Source organism: Arabidopsis lyrata, assembly GCF_000004255.2.
Source record: "Arabidopsis lyrata subsp. lyrata unplaced genomic scaffold ARALYscaffold_2, whole genome shotgun sequence".
Classification (NCBI taxonomy): Eukaryota; Viridiplantae; Streptophyta; class Magnoliopsida; order Brassicales; family Brassicaceae; genus Arabidopsis; species Arabidopsis lyrata.
The window spans coordinates 13443017-13461835 of record NW_003302554.1 but is presented as its reverse complement, the minus strand read 5'-3'; the positions used below and the strand labels follow the sequence as shown (position 1 = coordinate 13461835).

The 18819-nt window shown below is 36.4% G+C and overlaps 4 protein-coding genes and 1 long non-coding RNA gene across 8 annotated transcripts; 4 read left to right on the top strand and 1 right to left on the bottom strand.

The window, feature by feature from the left end:
- The first annotated feature begins 2410 nt into the window (after positions 1 to 2410).
- Positions 2411 to 5717, top strand: LOC9324755 (WPP domain-interacting tail-anchored protein 2). Of its 2 annotated transcripts, none has more exons than XM_021010177.1 (5): positions 2411 to 2653; positions 3323 to 3807; positions 3895 to 5027; positions 5112 to 5258; positions 5443 to 5717. In XM_021010177.1, exons 2-5 carry the CDS (start codon positions 3330 to 3332, stop codon positions 5596 to 5598), a joined length of 1914 nt encoding a protein of 637 aa, XP_020865836.1. In that variant the 5' UTR covers positions 2411 to 2653; positions 3323 to 3329; the 3' UTR covers positions 5599 to 5717. The 2 variants fall into 2 exon arrangements, with proteins under 2 accessions (XP_020865836.1, XP_020865837.1); XM_021010178.1 differs by having other exon boundaries at positions 2414 to 2653; positions 5112 to 5262.
- Positions 5718 to 5816: 99 nt separating this feature from the next.
- Positions 5817 to 6388, top strand: LOC9324754 (putative defensin-like protein 263). Its single transcript, XM_002888645.2, has 2 exons — positions 5817 to 6026; positions 6120 to 6388. Exons 1-2 carry the CDS (start codon positions 5969 to 5971, stop codon positions 6350 to 6352), a joined length of 291 nt encoding a protein of 96 aa, XP_002888691.1. The 5' UTR covers positions 5817 to 5968; the 3' UTR covers positions 6353 to 6388.
- A 79-nt stretch (positions 6389 to 6467) lies between these two features.
- LOC9323278 (putative defensin-like protein 262) lies at positions 6468 to 7660 on the top strand. The gene is given in 3 exon segments (XM_002888644.2): positions 6468 to 7192; positions 7284 to 7403; positions 7406 to 7660. Coding segments are annotated over 3 exon segments (264 nt in total). The 5' UTR covers positions 6468 to 7134; the 3' UTR covers positions 7492 to 7660.
- Positions 7541 to 17871, bottom strand: LOC9324753 (protein PHYLLO, chloroplastic). 3 transcript variants are annotated; one of them, XM_002887166.2, is made up of 28 exons: positions 17662 to 17871; positions 17353 to 17562; positions 17050 to 17267; positions 16804 to 16918; positions 16561 to 16677; positions 15783 to 15884; positions 15322 to 15378; positions 15118 to 15186; positions 14638 to 14742; positions 14371 to 14565; positions 14154 to 14252; positions 13472 to 14035; positions 12920 to 13144; positions 12478 to 12777; positions 12281 to 12348; positions 11995 to 12153; positions 11505 to 11630; positions 11288 to 11419; positions 11099 to 11210; positions 10794 to 10949; positions 10298 to 10537; positions 9897 to 10064; positions 9638 to 9781; positions 8915 to 9376; positions 8509 to 8805; positions 8278 to 8435; positions 8075 to 8182; positions 7541 to 7975 (listed from the first exon to the last, which is right to left on the bottom strand). In XM_002887166.2, exons 1-28 carry the CDS (start codon positions 17812 to 17814, stop codon positions 7684 to 7686), a joined length of 5151 nt encoding a protein of 1716 aa, XP_002887212.1. In that variant the 5' UTR covers positions 17815 to 17871; the 3' UTR covers positions 7541 to 7683. The 3 variants fall into 3 exon arrangements, with proteins under 3 accessions (XP_002887212.1, XP_020865835.1, XP_020865834.1); XM_021010176.1 differs by having other exon boundaries at positions 15305 to 15378; positions 17662 to 17850; XM_021010175.1 differs by lacking the exons at positions 17353 to 17562; positions 17662 to 17871 and having other exon boundaries at positions 16804 to 16907; positions 17050 to 17142.
- Positions 17872 to 17992: 121 nt separating this feature from the next.
- On the top strand, positions 17993 to 18510 carry LOC110231090. The gene is made up of 2 exons (XR_002334188.1): positions 17993 to 18319; positions 18360 to 18510. It is a non-coding gene; the product is annotated as an uncharacterized LOC110231090 (long non-coding RNA).
- The last annotated feature ends 309 nt before the right edge of the window (positions 18511 to 18819 follow it).

The window sequence follows — 18819 nt, the reverse complement described above, 5'->3', positions numbered from 1 at the left end:
AGAAAAAAGATTACAATTATTTCTTAGGCTTTTCAAAAAATATATCCTTCTATAGTTCTATTATTGACATTGGACAACGCAGTGGAATTCTCCACTTTTCATTTTATAAATATCTTAAAAATAATTTGATTAGTCGTAATCATACTTAAACTATTACTCTTTTCTTATTAAAAAAAAACGATTACTCCATTAAACCGGTGCCAATTCTGGTTCGACTCCTTTTGTACTTCATCACAAAGCGAACAAACTCAATCCTCACGAAGTGTTAGTGTGTTACTCGGAGGTTATTTTTGGGTATTTTCGGATATTTTGGATATTTTTGGTTATTTTCGAGTATTTTTAGGTATTTTTGATTATTTGGAGATAAATAACTAATATTTTTGGACATATAATAGTATTTCGGGTATTTTTGGTTACTTAAAGTATTTCGGTTCGGTACCAATTTTAAAATTTAGTATCCATTCAAATATTTTCAAATTTTCGGTTAAGTTTAGTTCGGTTCTTTCTATTTCGGATACAATGGATACGATTCGATCCTTCGATTCGATTAATTATTTAATTTGCCCAAACCTACTTCTTAGTTTAAGAATATTGAAATGGAGTATAAAATAAATTACCAATCGATGGCCATAATTACTTAAGTTTAATTATAAAAGTTAACAAGGTGTATTTTATTAACTAGGTAAATGATTACTAACGCTAATTGTTTATTTTTTTCTCCTACCATCAATATTTCTATGAATCATGAACAAGTGTAAAAGGAAGAGTAGATGGACGGTCCGGTTAGCGCAAAGATCGAGGTCATTATTAGTTGGCCTTGGGACTTGCAATTTCCAAAGACCTAAAAAACTAAACCTTATAATAATTGAATTCTCCAGCCCACACCTTCACTTTATCTTCTCTTTTTCTATTTTTTAATTCTCTAATTATTAACCATAGTTTAACTTTTTGTTTAACAATTAACCCAACCATTTCCTTTTTTAGGTTTTGAATCATAGTTTAAGCTTAGGGTGCTTAATTAAAATGTCAATATTGATTATCTCCACTATGTACCTAGTCATTTGTTTTACCCATGCAGTAAGAGAATAAGTATTATTTTGGACTTTTAGGCATATGAAATATACTTTGCCAAAAAAAAAAAAGGCATATGAAATATATATATATATATATATATATATATATATAAATTATGTTTGACGACAAGAAAATTGTAGTTTTTATCAGTTTGTTAAGTAACACTAGTAATATATTTATATTTAAAGAAGATCAAACAAATCCAAACAACCGGACAAACATTATATCAAATAGTATATTATCAGTGATATTATCAAATTGTAGAACGCCTAGAATAGAAAAAAAAAACAATTTAAGCTGTAGAACGATTTTTGTTATATATATAACCAAGTTTGTTTTAACTATGCTCTAAAAATGGTATCGAGTTATCACCTAAATTTATTCTAGCAACATAACTTTGACACGTCCTAATAATTATGTAGGTAAAGGTTCGAATCAGTGTTGTTGACGGACGAACTAACCTATGAACAGATTAGATTATTTATATATATATATATTTTTTGACAGCAGATTATTTCTATTTTTTGAGAGGGACAATAAGTCAAATGTCTAATGTCTTAAGTCTTAACATGCACTATATAACAATAATGCATGAACGACGTAACTAATAATGGTAAGTGAGACGATCTTTTTGTCCATGCATATACAAAACAAACAATCTTATGATGTATTTCAACAAATGTTGTTCACGTACATCAAGGTGATTTCTATACGTTCGTGATTCTATACATAGTTACGGCCACTTAAGAGCCCAATCATAATCACCCTCGTCTCATCCAAGTGATCTTTCTGTCATATTCTTAACATTTCACCATAATAACTGCCTATAAAGACGATCATTCCCATTTCACCACCATACACAACTAAACCAGAGTAAACAGAGTAATCACATCGTTGGTCTCAAGTCTCAACCATATGTTGACAGCGAACAAGTTATCTCAATTGCAGATATACATTAATTCATCATGTTTAGGCACCGTCACAAAATTAAATTAGAGTAGATACATGTCATAAATTCAATATAATTTCATTATACTTACATGCTATTCTATAATAAATTGTACTAGCTTCGAGAATTAAATTGTATATTAACAAAAAAAAAAGAATATTTCAAATTTTGATTTTTTAAATACAAAATATCAGTGTTGATAATCTTAAAAGTGATTGTATCATGTTATTATACATGTTATCAAAGACAAAAATAGGGTAAATCAATTTTTTTTTTTAAGTGTTGAAATATTACATTAATTGTCTAACTATATTATCGTAAGGTTACAGTTATATTTAGGCCTTTTCAGCTGTAACCAATAAGAGATGCTTAAGCAGTCGTTCTTCTTCCTTACCAAATAATTCAACGTCCACCACAACATAGCACTCCCGCTAACATACGCAGGAAACACTAACATGCGCGGCTCTTTCTTTATCATTGGATGACCTGTAAACAACCTCCGCGCATTTTAGCATCATTTTTCTGTCGCCAGAAAATACGGTACCACTCTTGAAAGGCAAAATTGAAGTTCGTTGACGGAGTAAAGGCTCTCTCTGTTTATTCATCTACTCGAATTACAGATTTTCATCGGTAAAGTTTTGATCTTTCCAGATCCTGTTTGAATCTTGAACTCTCTGGTTTTCTCTGTTTCTAACTGTTTATTCTTGTTGAATTTTGATCTTTTTGTTCTGCTTTTATGGTAAAGTTTGAATCTTGTTGTAGTAAAATTGCTAAATTAGTAAGAAATTTCTGGTGGATCTCTTTGAAATGCTGAGTCTTTACAAGTATGTAACACTAACTGACTTGGCTTCTTGACAAGTGGATTCTTCTCAAATTGACTTCTCTTTGCATAGGTTTTGTGACAAAGTATGGATTTTGATTTGGTTGGCACTTACTATAATGTGTTTCTGGGAAGGACGTTTTAGTTGATGAATGATTTCCTTGGTTTCATATAAGAAGAATTAGCTATGACTAGTGCTAGGATTGGAACTCGAGGCCATTGTAGTGAGAGAGAGAAGAAAAGTGTTTATATTCTCTAGGCAAGAGAATGTGTTAATTGAGAACTAGTAGATTGGGAGATGAGCATTGTCTCCTTTTTTTAAGTAGGCGATATTGCGATAACTCCATTCGAAAGATAGTGCCTTTACCTAAGTATCCATTTTCCTAGACAAATTCATAGTCACAAACTTACAATGTAATCATTTTGATTTTTTCCATTTTTTCTTGTTTTTAGCTAAGCTTTGAAATTTTGATTTGCAGGCCAAGAATGGAGGAAATCATTAGGGAGGAACATGGTGAAGCTGTGTCAAGTAGGAGTGAGGAGGAGCAAGAGATGTTGAGGATGTTGACAAAATTAGAGATAGACTCAGCTTATACTAGTGAGAAGCTGCTGAACCTGCATGTTCTTCTTATGCATCTTTTGGCATGGGATAATGATCTTGAAGGGATGGGGACACCTGATTCTTCTCCAGCATCCTTTGAAAAAGCTTTGGCGTTTGATCTGTTATGCGGTATATTGGAGTCTGAGTTAAAGGAGGTGGACGAGGTTTTGGATGTGTTGGAAGCTCAAATCGTTGACACTTCTTATAAGATATCATCTTGCAAACATGGAAATTATATCGTTGTCGAAGGCAAGTTGGGTGAATCTGCAGAATCCTTGAAGCAGTCTAGAGGACAAGTCTCAGAGATCACTTTGCAATTAGCTCAGCTCCGAAGAACACTTCATTACATAAGAAATGGAACAAGTAATCACTTTTGATATATGGTCATAAAAAGTTTTTTGTGCTTTGGTTCTCTTAGCTTCTCGTTGTTATTGACAAAAATGTTGGCAGGTGAAAACGAGGAGTCAGTGGAGTTTTCAGGAAGCGGTCAAGATTTAAGGCAGAAATATGCGCTGAAACCATCGGACTTAAGGCATAAAAATGCTTTGAGGATGCTAGAGAAGTCATTGTCAAGAGAGCTAGAGCTTGAGAAGAAGTTAATGGAATTCCAGCAAAATGAAGAACAATTGAAACTCAAGCTACACTACACAGAGGAGGTATCTTCTCGGATGGAAGAAGCATCAGAGTTTATATGGGGTCGGTTTCTAGAGGCAGATAATTCTTCAGAGGTGCTTACGGGTATTTCAAAAGAACTTGTTGGTCGTCTACAGATTCTCCAGTTTAGTCTGAATGGGTCAGCCCAACGGGAATCCGAACTTAAGTCTAAGCTTGAAGATTGCACTGTACAGCTCGAAACGAAAGATCTTCTGGTGCAAAAGCTTGAGGGAACAATTGCAGCAAATAGTGAGATAGTTTCAGAAGTACTCACTTTGAGGGAATATGTGAAGTCAGCTGAACAAAAACTGAAAAATACCGAGCTTGAGCTGAAAAGTGTCAACGCCTCTAAACAAGAAATCCTGGTACATCTAGCTGAAATGGAAAATGCAAATGAGTCGGTCAAAGAAAACCTTTACGAGGCTGAAAGCAGAGCTGAGACTGGAGAAGCTAAGATTAAAGAGCTAAATGCTGCAAATGTTGAACTTACTGAGGAACTAAATTTTCTCAAAGATGCTGATGATAAAAAGACAAAGAAGGTGAACTCTCTCGAGAAGCAAGTCAGGGAATTAGAAGTTCAAGTACAAAACTCCAAGGTATCATCAGAAGCAAGTCAAGAACAGCAGAACATGTTGTATTCAGCAATATGGGACATGGAGACCTTAATCGAAGATCTCAAGTCTAAAGCCTCAAAAGCCGAGAGTAGAATGGAGACAGTGGAGGAGCAATGCATCGTGCTTTCTACCACAAACTCTGAACTCAACAAAGACGTGACCTTTTTAAGGCAAAAAGCCAAATCCATAGAAGCATTGTTGGATGTAGCTAACGATGAGAAAGAGAGGTATGCACAAGAAATAACTACAAGGAACAAGGTTTTGATGGATATGCTGTTGCAATTATCCAGTGAAAGGGAGCGTATACAAGAGCAGGTACTTTTGGCTAAGTGCATAAGTGTTTTCTTTAGGGACACAAAAGCAAAGCATTGTTGACACATTAATGTTATTTGTCTCCAGCTATATTCTTTGGCTAAGGAAAACAAAATACTGAGAGTGAATCAATGCTCAAATACATACCAAAAAAATGGATCTTATGCTGGGGACAAAGAGCTGCCGTTTCACGCAGATGGTCACGGAATAGAGGCACTTGCTGAAAGTCTGCAGGCAGGTATTCAGTTTATTTTTCCACAAGAAAAGGCGATATTCCTTGTAATTTATTGTGTATTAGTGTATAGCTTTGATGCTTCTGAAGAATGATAGATGGGACAAAATATAGATCGTAGTTGAATGTGAAAACCAGAACCTCTCTTTTTACTAGTCTTATGTGGTCTTTGCTCTCTTTGAACAGAAGGATGAGAGAACAAGGAAAGAACCAGAGAACCAGTCTGTGTCTGAAAAGAGTAGCACGTGCACGGAGATCAGAAGGGCAAGCAACTTGAAACACATACCAGTTTTGGCCTTAGTTTTTGTGCTGTTATGTTCATTCTTTGGTGTGACTTATTAAGGAAATATATCTTCAGTGAAAATGTCTTGGCAATAGCATTCGCCATTTGTACATTGTGTTGTAAATACTCATTTATCTTGTATTTATTACAAGCAATGTATATCTCAAGTGTTGGTTTATCTCCTCCCTCTACAAAAACAAAACATTCCCTTTCAATTATTAAGTGATTTCCTAAAATGGAGTGATCTCACAAGTTGGACTAAAACAAAGTGTAATAAAAAAAAAATCAGACTAAACTTGGTAAAACCTTCACACAAAAGATTTGTTGCCATTTAACTTCCTTCTATATAAGAGGAAAATCTGAATTCTCTCTTCATCACTTGTACAATAAAAAAAGAAACAAGAAAGGATTTTGAGGTTAAAATTTGCAATGGAGAAAATGTCTCTCAAGCTCGTCTTCTTGTTCTCCCTCACAGTCATATCATTTTGTAATGCTTCCTTGTATGATAACTTCTTCTTTGTCATACAATTTTTTTTGCTGCGGTTTTGTTTGAAGTTTTGTTGTGTGTGTATTTGTGAAGGTTTGTCTTTGAGTGCCGCGAGGGAGATGGCGAAAGAAGAAGTGAATTGCATCGGCGGCCATTGTCCTGATGGAAAGAAGAACTGTAACTGCTTGCTTCCTATAGCACCAACAATGGACATTTATGAGACCAATGCATCTTGCCTCGTAGATAACGAATGCATCAAGTACTGTCCTAAGAGCTGCAAGATTGTGAACTGTAATTTTGGAACCTGTTTGTGTGAGTATTGTTAAAGAGATTAGAAACCATCATAACTTATAAGACAGAGAGAGGAACAAATGATATTCAAATACATATATAAAATTGTTTAATGCAGTCTATTATTCTCCTTGTAAAAAATATCTCTGCATCACTCTATACAATTGGAATTTGATACAATTAAGTTCTGAATGCCTGAAACAGGTTCCAAATATGTTTTACATATCTTTTAGTGCTAACAAGAGTTTCTGAAAAAGCTCTCTATCTCTCTGCAGAACATTTGCACACTCTTGTTAGAAATTTTCTAAGAGCTAGCAAGAATCACGCGAAGACGGCATGAATTTGACATGGTAGAGGATACATCAATGTCTTTCTCGCGGCAAGGCATTGTGGAAAACAATTTATCTATATTAGCATGTAGAGACATTGTTTTGTTTGTTTTGTTAGGTTCATCAAGCAACTTGAGACACATACAAGTTTTGGCCCTACTTTTTGTGCTGTTTCTTTCATTCTTTTGTTAAAGGAAATTTTGATTCAATATTGAAAATGTCTTTGGATTCTCTTGGCAATAGCATTCACTATTTGTAAATACTCATTATCTCTTGTATTTATAACACAAACTATGTATATGGTTTATTTCCCTCTACAACAACAAAATCAACAAATTATAAAATGATTTCCTAAAATGGAGAAATCTCACAAGTTGGATTAAAACAATGAGTAATCAAACTTGGTATATAAAAGAAGACAATCTGACTTCTCTCTTCTTAACTTGTACTATCAAAATAAACAAGAAAAGATTTCGAGATTATTTACAATGGAGAAAACATCTCTCAAGCTTGTCTTCTTGTTCTCCCTCACAATCATAGCATTTTGTATGCTTCTTCTATGATAACTTCTCTTTTTAATATAATTGTTTTTGCTTTGGTCTTGTTTTGACGTATGTGGTGTGTATTTGTGAACAAGGCTCGTCTTTAGGTGATGCCAGAGAGATGGTGAAAGAAGAAGTGAATTGCATCGGCGGCAAATGTCCCAAAGGAAAGAAGAACTGTAATTGCTTGCCGCCGATAGCACATAAAATGGACAATCGACCTGCAACAAGTACTGTCCTAGGGAATGCGAGCTTGGAACCTGTGTCTGTTCGTGTGACTATGGTTGTACATGTACCTGTTGAGCGTTAAAATAGTGAGACAGAGAGAGACTATCAATTAGTATCTATATAATAGTGTTTGAATCAATTTATTATTATTCTTGAAAACATATATCTGAAGCTAATACAATTGGAATTTGAAATAGTTGAGCACTAAAGGCCTGAAACTGGTCCAATCATATGATCATAACCATGTCTTCATGTTTCAAATCTGTTTTACATTTCTTTTAGTGCTAACAAGAGCTTCTGAGAAAGCTGTCTCTGTGAACTTTTGTGCACTCTTGTTAAGAATTTTCTAAGGGCGAGAATCATGCGAAGAGGGCTCTCGAGATGGACAGCGTGACCAGCCTCTGGGATTTCAACCATCTCGATGATATTGTTTACGCTCTTCTTGCTTTTACTCATCTCGCGGTACATTCTAGTAGCGATTTGCTTGAATTTGACATCTTTCTCTCCGAATACGAGCGAGATATTTGTATCACAATCCTCCAACTCTTCCCACAATGACCTATTTTTCAAAGGGGGCAACATCATCATAGATCAGACATTATCGCATTTGAATCAAATTCATAAAAAATATAAATAGTTGCAAGCAACATGAACTTACGGTTGTCTCCCACTGCTTAGATCAGACAGGAGCTTTGCAACACTAGGAACATCGTCATGTAGCAAGCGGCTTGCAGCTATTTTACTAAAATGGGGATGATTTCTCAAGCTAGTCATTGTAAAAATCGCTCATGTGAGTGATCAGTTTAAGTCCGGAGAACAAAAAAAAGATATTAACAAAGTTGTATGTACTAAGAAAGTCACCTCTTCCACAAGCCTCCATTGTACCAGTTCTCTAGAAAGATTTCTAGTCCATTGTCAACCATCATTCGTGCTTTGGAATCATCTGTAGCACTTCGAACTTTCCTTGCAACTGGATCCTTGAGTCCCGGGCTCCCTGATACCACGACAGCTCCTTCGATCTATAGAACAGCATCCAAATACCATTATACGCATCATTAAACAATGTTAAATTTCCAGACTAAGGGAACCCACCTTGTTGCTAAACCTCAAAGCCATGTACAGTGCTATTCTTGCTCCCATGGAATATCCAACTATAGTTACTTTCCCAGGAGTAATTTGCTCAATCAACTTATACAATGCCTTCGCTATCATCTCCATTGAGAAAGTTGGGGCCGTCTGGGTCTCACTAGCATGACTTTGTACCCTTGACCTTCCGTGACCAGGAATATCGACTGAAATGCATCTCGCAGATCCCGAGATACCCTTCATGATGGGGATCCATTCTTCACCAGTTCCAAGAAATCCATGAAGAAACAAAGCTACACTTCCCTGAAAAATGTATTACAGCAGAGTGAAAAACAAGAGAGAAATTGACGAAGAACAGCTTTATATCTTTTTAGCTTCGGAGATACAAAATCACAAACAAGGCCAAGCTTACTTCTGCATTCTGCCCAACGTCGTGGACTCTAATGAAATGAGAGAACCCATCTACATCCACCCTCAGTTCATACCTCTGGACAGGAATTTCTTTACTGGTTCTAACAATAACATTGTTGTTTATCTTAACATCCTTTAGATTTATACTAGCATCAGCAACAAATCCTTCAACAAATCCACTATAAGGGCTACGAAATATCCCTAATGTATTCATCATTACGTCTTCACTAAGCCACCGATAAGTTCCAAGACCATGGGCTACAGAAGGGGATGTTCCTTGCTTCTGCTCTGTGGATGCTTTGACGTTTACCATCTCCAAATATGATGCAAATAAAATATATGCTGATAAACCTAGGCCACTTTCGTATGCAGCACTAATAACAGCCATTTTTCCATGCTTCTGTGCCCACCGAGCAATCAGGGCTGCATTCTCAAACCCTCCCACAACACTTGGTTTAATAACCTACAATTCCAAGTATGATCAAACAAAGTCAAGCCTATATAATTTGAAAGCAAAAATGAAATAAGATAGAGCCGATAATTTAAAATGATAGTGCCGATATATTATGATTGTACCAACAAAAACTTAAGAACCACCTCCAAATCAATCAAAAAGGGGAGGCAAGATTAAATGATCATCAAAGAAATTAGCACACAAGAAAGAACATATGTTTTGACAGTGTCAGGCTCATGTAAATGATGTAAAAAATGACCAGGGGCTTACAACAGCAACTATTCCAGGATGGGTATATTTGGTAAGCATACGTAGAGGACATTCCTCAAAATCATCAAGAGTCTCATCAAGTGCCACTGGTAATCCAGTTTCTTCATGAAACCTTATAAGGTCATCTTTATTCTGGACAGGTTCCTGAGATATACAAAAAGTTCATCACTGAAGTTATATAGGCAACAGATATCAGTTATTTTGGAGTAATACTTCAGAACACAATCAGATTGCGATGATAATTCATACTGTACCAGACCTCAATATATTTTAAATTACAGCTTTTCACCAACAAACCAAACTCTGTAGCCTCTTCAAAAGTCCAACGACAATTTGCGTCTGCACGGAGTTCAATTTGATCGCCAACGGCTCTCCTTACTTCTTGCATAACTAAAGCATCTTGAACAGAGTTCACTCGACGACCAACCTGTCATTTTAGGCAGGTTTGTCCCTCAGTCAGCAATCGATAGCTTGAAAATGGAAAGTGAGAAAGCCAACCACCTCAATTTATGCATGAAAATGCTAACACTGAGTCATAAGTTTAATAGCGTTGAACGTTAAGAAAGCCAACACTCAATCATAAAATAAAATAATAATCCAGCTATCTTACTTGATAATTGAGTGTAATCTTGTTTGTATGATTAAAAAACGTTGGCTTACTTTAAGTTTAATAGCACTGAACCCTTCTTCAACAAGTTTTCTAGCAACGTATGCGACCTCCAATGCGGTACCTTCAGAATCAAGAAGGGCACATATTTGAGCAGAATGTGGCTGAGCAGAACCATTTTCGTCTTTCTGATAATGAAGTATCCCCAACAAACTAGAATCATGTCTTACTGCCATAGCATTTAGAAGAGCCATTTCCAGACCACATCTGACACTAGGGAAAATCGATGATGCCTAAGAAAAAAGAAGGAAATTGATAAGCCTTCAATTATGATTCCCAGGCAATTATTCGTCTGTAGATAGTTTTCTATTTCTTAACAAGAAGACTACGAAGATCCAGAATTTTTGCACCTAGCAAGATTGAAAAAAATGAAGAACTAGCAGTCTATCTTGCGGAACAGTCTTTTACTTTGCAATTTCTCCTGATAGAGAGCAGCTGTATGGATTAAACTAATTTTCTTCTGACAGAACTAAGGCTAGGGAAGCTTACAGTAATTCCAAGTTCACTCCAAATCCAGGAAGAAATAGAGCCATTTAACAAAGGAAGCATGTAACTAAATTTAGCTCCATTCATGAGGTGAAGAACTAACTGAAGCTGCCCCTCAACATCCATTAAGTTCTCTACATTACTGTCCAGAGGTGCAACCTGCTCATGAAACACAATACGAGAACATGATTCTCAGTGTAAGTTTAATACAAGCTAATCATCTGGCAGTGGGACCTGGGAGAAGTAACACAAATGTAAAAGAATGTACTATATACTGATGAAAAGTTAAAAAGAATAAAATAGTCAACCTCTCCATAGCCAATGCTTCCATCCTCCAAAGTGAGGGAGAGTATAAATCCTTCTCGATGGAATTGAGAGAATTCATCAGAACATATGGTAGGTCTGTCACACAGTTTGACTCTGCAAATAGAGTTTTTATTAGACAAAAAGAAAAAGAAAACGGTAATATTCAGATTTAGTCTCTGAGGAATTCTTACCTGTACTTCGAATATTGTATTCCAGAGACTTGGCAAAGAAGTACATTTCCGATCATCGGATGAAGAAGAGAACTGGTAGAGATAATGCCCAGGGAATTTTCTGCAGCTTGGCGTGCAAACCTCTCCAAAGTGCTGTGAACAAGTATTAAATGTCAACAAAGAGCACGAGAAGTGAGGACATGTAAAACCCAAAAATAAAACAAAAGCCCAAGACAACCTATGAACGATTGCGTTAGCGTTTATAGAGCTTTCAACCTCCACAATGGAATCCATCTCTTCCACGCTGGGTACAAATAGAGCATCATCAAGTTCACTTTTCGTCCCAACGTGTACATACCTCACACTGCATATATAGTAATTTGGCTGAGTTATTTCTTCTTATAAACCATGAAGACCCTACATAATCAAGGACATCGTAAATCATGGAGAACCGACTCAACTATAGACTAAGAAATAGATACAGTGAACAAATTAAATGACCATCTACGCTACCAATACTGGATTTCTTTTTCTTGTATGTTCTATATATATCTGTGCTATGGTCATGGGTATATAAAACAAAATTAACATGTAAAACTTAAAAGTTCAGAAAAATCTTATCCATTTTTCTTTTCTCCAAAACCTACATGTTGTAGAACCAGAGAACATTAAAATAATAGCAAAGTGGGAAAGGAAAACAAAGTAAAAAGTGTTAATATGTTTTTTACCCATGTGCCAAACACAAGTTTTCAATGGAAATGTCATGTGATGTATAGAAATATTGATTTAACACGCTAGGCTCTGTTCTCTTTGCAATAGGAAGAAGTCGGAAGATTCCACCTCCACGGTTGTTTATCACAAGAATTGTCATTGGTTTCCTTGCAATCCTAACAAGTCAGATTAAACTTCAGAAATTAATCGTTATGTTGACTTATAAACCATGGCATATCTGTTTGGTGTATAAAATCCACCAACAGTGAAACTACAACAATAAAAACAGAGGAAAAGGGCTACCTCTGCTTCAAAATCGCCAATCCATTTGTATCATGAAGGAAAGAGATGTCCCCCACCACACAGACCACCTGATATATGGTGATTTACCAATTAACAAATTTAATTTTTGACATGGTAAACAAAAACACATGAGTAAATGGTTCTGACACTTCTTCCACTTCACGCATAAAAGGGAAAAAAATCAATTCAAATCTTACTCTCTTCTTGCATCCTACAGCAAAGCCAGTGGCCGAGCTGAGCAACCCATCAATGCCACTAGCTCCTCTATTTCCAGTTACTTGTATCCATTGACATGGTAGTTCTGCACTCAACATCATATCTACCACATGAGAAGAATTTTCTGAACTACATCCATACATATCCACATCCCTTATTGGCATACTATTCCCGATGAAAAGAGCAGATTCAGATGTTAGTGCTTTAGAAAGCATGTGTGCAATGTAAGGTTCGGTCAGGGAGCTTTCAGCAGATATTTGAAATGACATTTCCCGTGCAATCTGCATAAAAGAATGAACTATTAAAAGCAGTAAGAGTTAAATTGATCTTTTTTGCAATCTACAGGGATACATATGTTTCTGAAAACGGTCATGTTTGATCTTATAAGGCATTTTAAGGAAAAGGTTTGTCTGGAGGACATACAGCACCATCCAATGCTTGTAGATGACCATGCAACTTGCTTCTCCTCCTTGGAAATTGAGAGTTCAGCACACAATCAGCAAACTGAACAATGTTGCTTTGGACCCTGTGAGTGACCAGGTGTGATGGGTCATGTCGGCATGGATGCTTATCAACTAAAATGTATGCAAATGGAAAGCATTTCTCTAGCACCTGAGAAACTCTTTTACTTGTTATCCGACTTCCAACCTATTCATGATTTCATTTTACAAACTCTGTCAGATGCACATCAACAAAATTAATATCCACTCAATGAATTCTCGTGTTGAATTCAGCATATGTTAAAAAGAACCCTAAACATGTGATGCAGATGAAAGATCTAGTCATGCTTTACATAGTTTCAATTCCTTATCATTATTGAAACTTCTTCAAGGCATTCCAAACCCAAATAAATTTTTGAATTGAGAAGTACTACAAGATATCCAACAGTACCTGTGTAACTCTATCAGTCTATCTATCATCTTCAATACTTAGTCTTAGATGCATGAAGCAAAAATAAAAGGATGATATATTTACCTGGATAACAACATCAAACTCTATCAAATTCCTGACAGAGTCTGAAAGCAAGGCATGATCAAGATGATCAACAAAAACAGGCGTCAACTTCTCAAGAAAAGGTTTAAAAAGCTTGCGCAGCCTTACACCCGACAAGACATCTGCAACTACAGGCCACATCAGATCTTTCGCCAACAGAAGCGAAGCCCAAATTTCATCCTCTGTATGGATTGCACCAATAAGAAGAAGACCCTTCTTAGCCTCTTTGATTACTTGTAAGACCTCAGTAATTTGGCCAGTTGTTACACCATTGCTTTTATGGCTTTGTACTTGAAAATATTTTGTGAATGGTTCAGCATTCGACATCCACATGTCTAATCCTTTTAAGCAGTTGGATGACCAATTTGTTGGACTACCGTCAAGTGGGTCTCTAAAAGGACAATTGAGATGTACTGGTCCACAAGCAGAACCTGTTGCCCAATGTAGAGCAGAGTCTACAGTGGTAAGGACCATTCGGACTGGAATAAGATCAGTCGGAGGAGGAAGATTGAAGAAGAATCTGACAAACGAACCGAAGTGGTTTATCTGTTACACATGAAAGACAAAATAAATTGTAGGATAAAGAAACGAAAAACGCCAACAGATCCAACTGGGATACAATAAGTGTGTATAGTTTCAAAGAAAGGTCTTATCTCGACCTTACTTGATTTATTGATTGATTTGCGCCAACTCCCTGAAGTTCAGGAGGACGATCTGCGGTAAGTAGTAGCAGTGGTAAGAAATCCTCACTGGCTTCAACAACCTTTTTTGTCAAAAATCATAAGACAAACCCTGTAAGGGGACAAGTGTTTGGCGAAGTATGTGGCATGCAACAAGCTAACAAGATAATTTGGTGAAGCATAAATAAGCACAACTCTGACCGCTGGAAGAAGATTTGAAACGGCAGTTCCTGATGATGTTATAATGACTGCTGGTTTGAGGGATCCTTTAGCATAACCAATAGCGTGAAACGCAAGAGATCGTTCATCAAAGCATGCAAGACACGTTGTAAGGGGATGGTTGGCAGCAGCAATTGCAAGATGGGAAGACCTTGATCCAGGAGCTACACAAAAGTACTGTGGCAGTGTGTTATGACAAAAGACATCCAAATTTGAGATTTTATCAGATGATTTGAAAGGTCAGCTCACCGTCAAACCAAGACGAGTGCATTCTTCAATTATAGCTGATGCCCATACAGCATTGATGTTAGCCTCATCTTTCAAGAAGTTGCTCACTTCAGTCTCTCGATTCAGCTGATAGCATCAAAAAAAAAAAAACAAGAAAACCAAAGGAAAAGAAACTTGAATTCAGACCATCCCAAGATTCTGTTCCTAAAATTTTGATGATAACTAGAAAAGCAAGGTTCAAAAGTTACAGCCACTAGACAAAGACATCCCTTCCAAACCACTGAGCATCTTTGTAACATTCGTTGTGCAATAATCAAAATGCTTTATAATTTGAACAACATGTCGATTCTTCCACTTCCCAAATAAGTCAAAGTAAAGAATCTCTCACAATAGACATGCCGCAATTACTATGAGTGTATGATGAACAGTCTTTAGTAAAATGTAGGCCTACCCATCTAAGTTTTTTTTATAAAATATAACCATATTTATATCTTTACGTACCATATTGTTTGAGAAAACAACGTCAGGTGAAAGCTTGCAATGGAACTGACATGATGATTGTATACTTTTCTGCAACAAAAGCTAGAAATCAAACCATATAGAATCCAAATGGTCTGAAGAGAAGAAATTCCAACGGACGACCTTCAAGGACGATAAATAAATTCTGAAATACAGGGATGAAAATTACCAGGGTAAAGAAGATACCAGTTCCTTGACGTCAGCCTGATCTCTCCCAGAAAAAGTGAAAAAGCCCATATGCTCCTGCAAACATAAACATAATAATGAGTGGCATGAAAAGGAAACTAAGTTTACATGCTTAGTCCAGACAAAAAAGTTGTAAGAAGAATCCATGTGGGCCAAGCGCGTAAAACAATTTTTTAAGAAACTTCTTCCATTTTGCATGAGAGTTTTAGGTTTATAGAACGTATCAGAGAGTCAGCAAAATAAGATCCACATGGAACACGGGTTGCTAGATTTTTAATATCAGATAATGTTTAAGTGACTCTCTGGAGATGAGAAAGGTAAAATTTGTGCAGGAAACAGTTTGATGAATAGACAAATAATCTTTGACCAAAAAAAAAAAAAGACAAATAATCAGATCTGTCCTTGCATCTTGTTCAGCTACTTAAGAAATAGGGGAAAAAGAACCTAAGTAAAGTATGTACCATTTCAATTGGATGTATCTCTTCTACACTAAACTTAGCTAGAGAGCTTTTTAGATGTTTGAACCAGTGATCCTCTAAATTTGGGCAGAAATGAGAAGAAACCTGCCAGAAAATGAACCAAAAGTGAGATTAAAGAAAAAAACAGAACAAAGAAGAAACAGGCATTCAGGAAATCTTATATAAGAACCAATTGCAATTATTAAAAAAAATTAACTTTCCATCAGATTTTGACAGAAGTCAAACAAATCTGCACTAAAAAGGTTTCAACTGATCAGTTCCAAACTAAAGAAACCAGATGATAAAGTTCTATTGAACGTAAAGAAATTGTTTTTTTTGTATTGAAGTAATGTTTTAAAACTGTTAGTGTTGCTTCCAAACCACAAGCACAGATAAGTCGCAAGTAACTTTTACTTTCAGGTGATGAGCTGTCTCAGTTCATGTGTATATAAAGAGTACCATAGCACATACGTTCTTACGTCATTCCAACTTTTAGAGAGCAGGGAGTTACAACCTAATGTCGTCATCTCTTGTTCTTTTGAACTCAATGGATATAAGAACAATTTTTTCACAAAGGTGAAGAATAAGAAGCTTTTAGTTCCCGATTCCAATAAATTAATAATCAACCTAGGCACAGTTTTACATATACTGTTTAGTATCCTCAAGGATAGAACGTGGTGCCTTGGACATGTATAACAAAATGCTTGGAATGTTTTTAGATTCTTAGTTTTAGTTGAATTTATTGCAGATACTAAAAAGAAATGTTGGAACATCAGCATACCTGAAAAATTGATTTCTCATATGAACTAATTGTTTGCTCAAATCTGTAAGAGAGAGATTCATTCCATGCCAATGTAACTGCTAAAATAGAGACCTCCTCGTGCTCATCTAACTCAATCTGTTGAAATTTGGATATTTAAACCATGTACAATGTAAGAACGCTTGTTACAGATCAACCAGATATACCAAAAACAAGTTAAAGATGTAATTCAACAGCTAGACGATAAAGTCAATGCCACTTCACCTGAGGAACGAAAAAGTAAGAAGAGCCACCCTTGCTATTTACAGTAGAGTATTTGTTGAATTCAATATCTGGAAAACCATAGGCCGTCACCATAGCTGATTCATCTGAGAGGAATCTGCAGAAGTTAGTTAGCTTAACTGCTTCAAGTAAAATGCAGCGCTTTAGAACATGTGAACATGAGACTAAAGCACATTCATAGTGTTGTATCCTGCAGCAACCCATTGAAGCTAAAAAGCAAAAGCTTACGTTTTCATCATGCTATGTCCCTTGGAGTCGATTGAAGACGGATGAACGAAAGAGAGTGCATTCCCAATTCCAAAAACCCCATGAGGTTCCTTTACATAGAGTGATTTATAAGAAGGCTCCAAAGTTTCCTTGGAGAGGAAAAACACAGGAAACACATCAGAAGATGTCGGCTGAGAGCAAAACAAAAACAAAGCTTTTGCACTTGGAGGCACAGCCACCTACAAATTCAAAAACACATATTAAGCTAATAGCATCAGCATTAACATATATGTATGAAGTAACAAGATATGAAAAAACTCGTACTTGAAATCGCAAGACGCCACTAGATGACTGAGGAGGATTAGTCTTCAATTCGTTAACAGCTTCCTTGAGGCTCTCAAGGCCAAGCTCAAGAGTCAAAGCTGGAGGCAATGTACGAGTCACACACACTTGAACCATCAAATCATCACCTAAATTCACCTCCAAAGCATCTCTATCCATAATCGGACCATCAAATTGAACTCCATGAGCGACCTATACAACAAAAAACCCAGAAAATCAAAACCATCTTTAAGAAACACAAAACATTCCTCCTCAATGTTGTTCAAATGGGAGTCAAGGAAATAACCCAACCTCAATGTTTCTTCCGATTCCATGAAGAGAAACACGAAGAGACTCAGCGAAGGAGAAGCGTTCTCTGCTACGTCTGAAGGAGTTTCTAGAACTGTGACGAGGGATTAGAGAAGGTAGAAACGGAGGATTCGAAACTAGAAACGAAGATCGCATCTTCTTCGCTGTGATGAATTTGAGATTGTGAATCAATGGCTGGTGAGAGGGTTTTAGGAGTTTTTTTTTTTTGGATAAGGCGCATAAAGATTAATGATTTTATGGTTTTTGATTTATTAAAATTACGATTATGATTAATGTTTGAACAAAGAGACCGTTACAAACCGGGTGTAAACCAAAACCCACAACGCATAGATTATGAATTTGTTTCTGGTTTGTGAAACGGTTATTGCTTTAATCGTTTAAATTTAATTATATCAGAAGTTATGTTACCAATCGATCCCTGGCTAAAGTGGTTTGTTTCCTAACTAGGAACGTCAGCCACCAGGGGGGTTCGATGGTACCCGATTGAGCAGATATTTGATGGAGAAGGTAACTTGTGACGTGGAGAGATGATGTGGAAGAGGTGGAGGAGGGGGAGGAGTAACTAGAGAGTTTAGAGATGAGGGGAGTTACGTGGCCGAGTTGTCGATAGTTGTGAATGTGGAGGACGAGGGGTGGAGAGGTAGAGGTGTTGAGAGACATGGAGGATGAGGGGTGGAGAGGTAGAGGTGTTGAGAGACATAGCCAGCGGGCAGGGGGTGGTAGTGGATGGAGGAGGTTTAGTGGAAGGACGAGGGGTGTAGAGGTGTTGAGAGACATAGGTGATGACACCAGAGACAAGCATTAGAGGTAATTTAAATTACCTCTCTTTTTTTTGTATATTTTGGTGTCTATTTAGATCGTCCAAGAAATACATCTTTTTGGAATCGCAAACATGATATTTGTTTTGTTACCGCTCAAAGACTTATCCATAAGATAAAACACACGAGAGAAAAAAAAGAAAAAGACAAAGTTTCATTAATTGCTCAAACACCTAAAGTTTCATTAAAAAATTTTGTGGCACCATTCATAACTATAAAATTACCTATTTATTTTGTGGCACCATTCTATTTAGAAAGTGTTGAGGAAGAAAGTTACTTGAATTTGTTGTTACTTCTCATGTCTATTTCAAGTAACTACCTA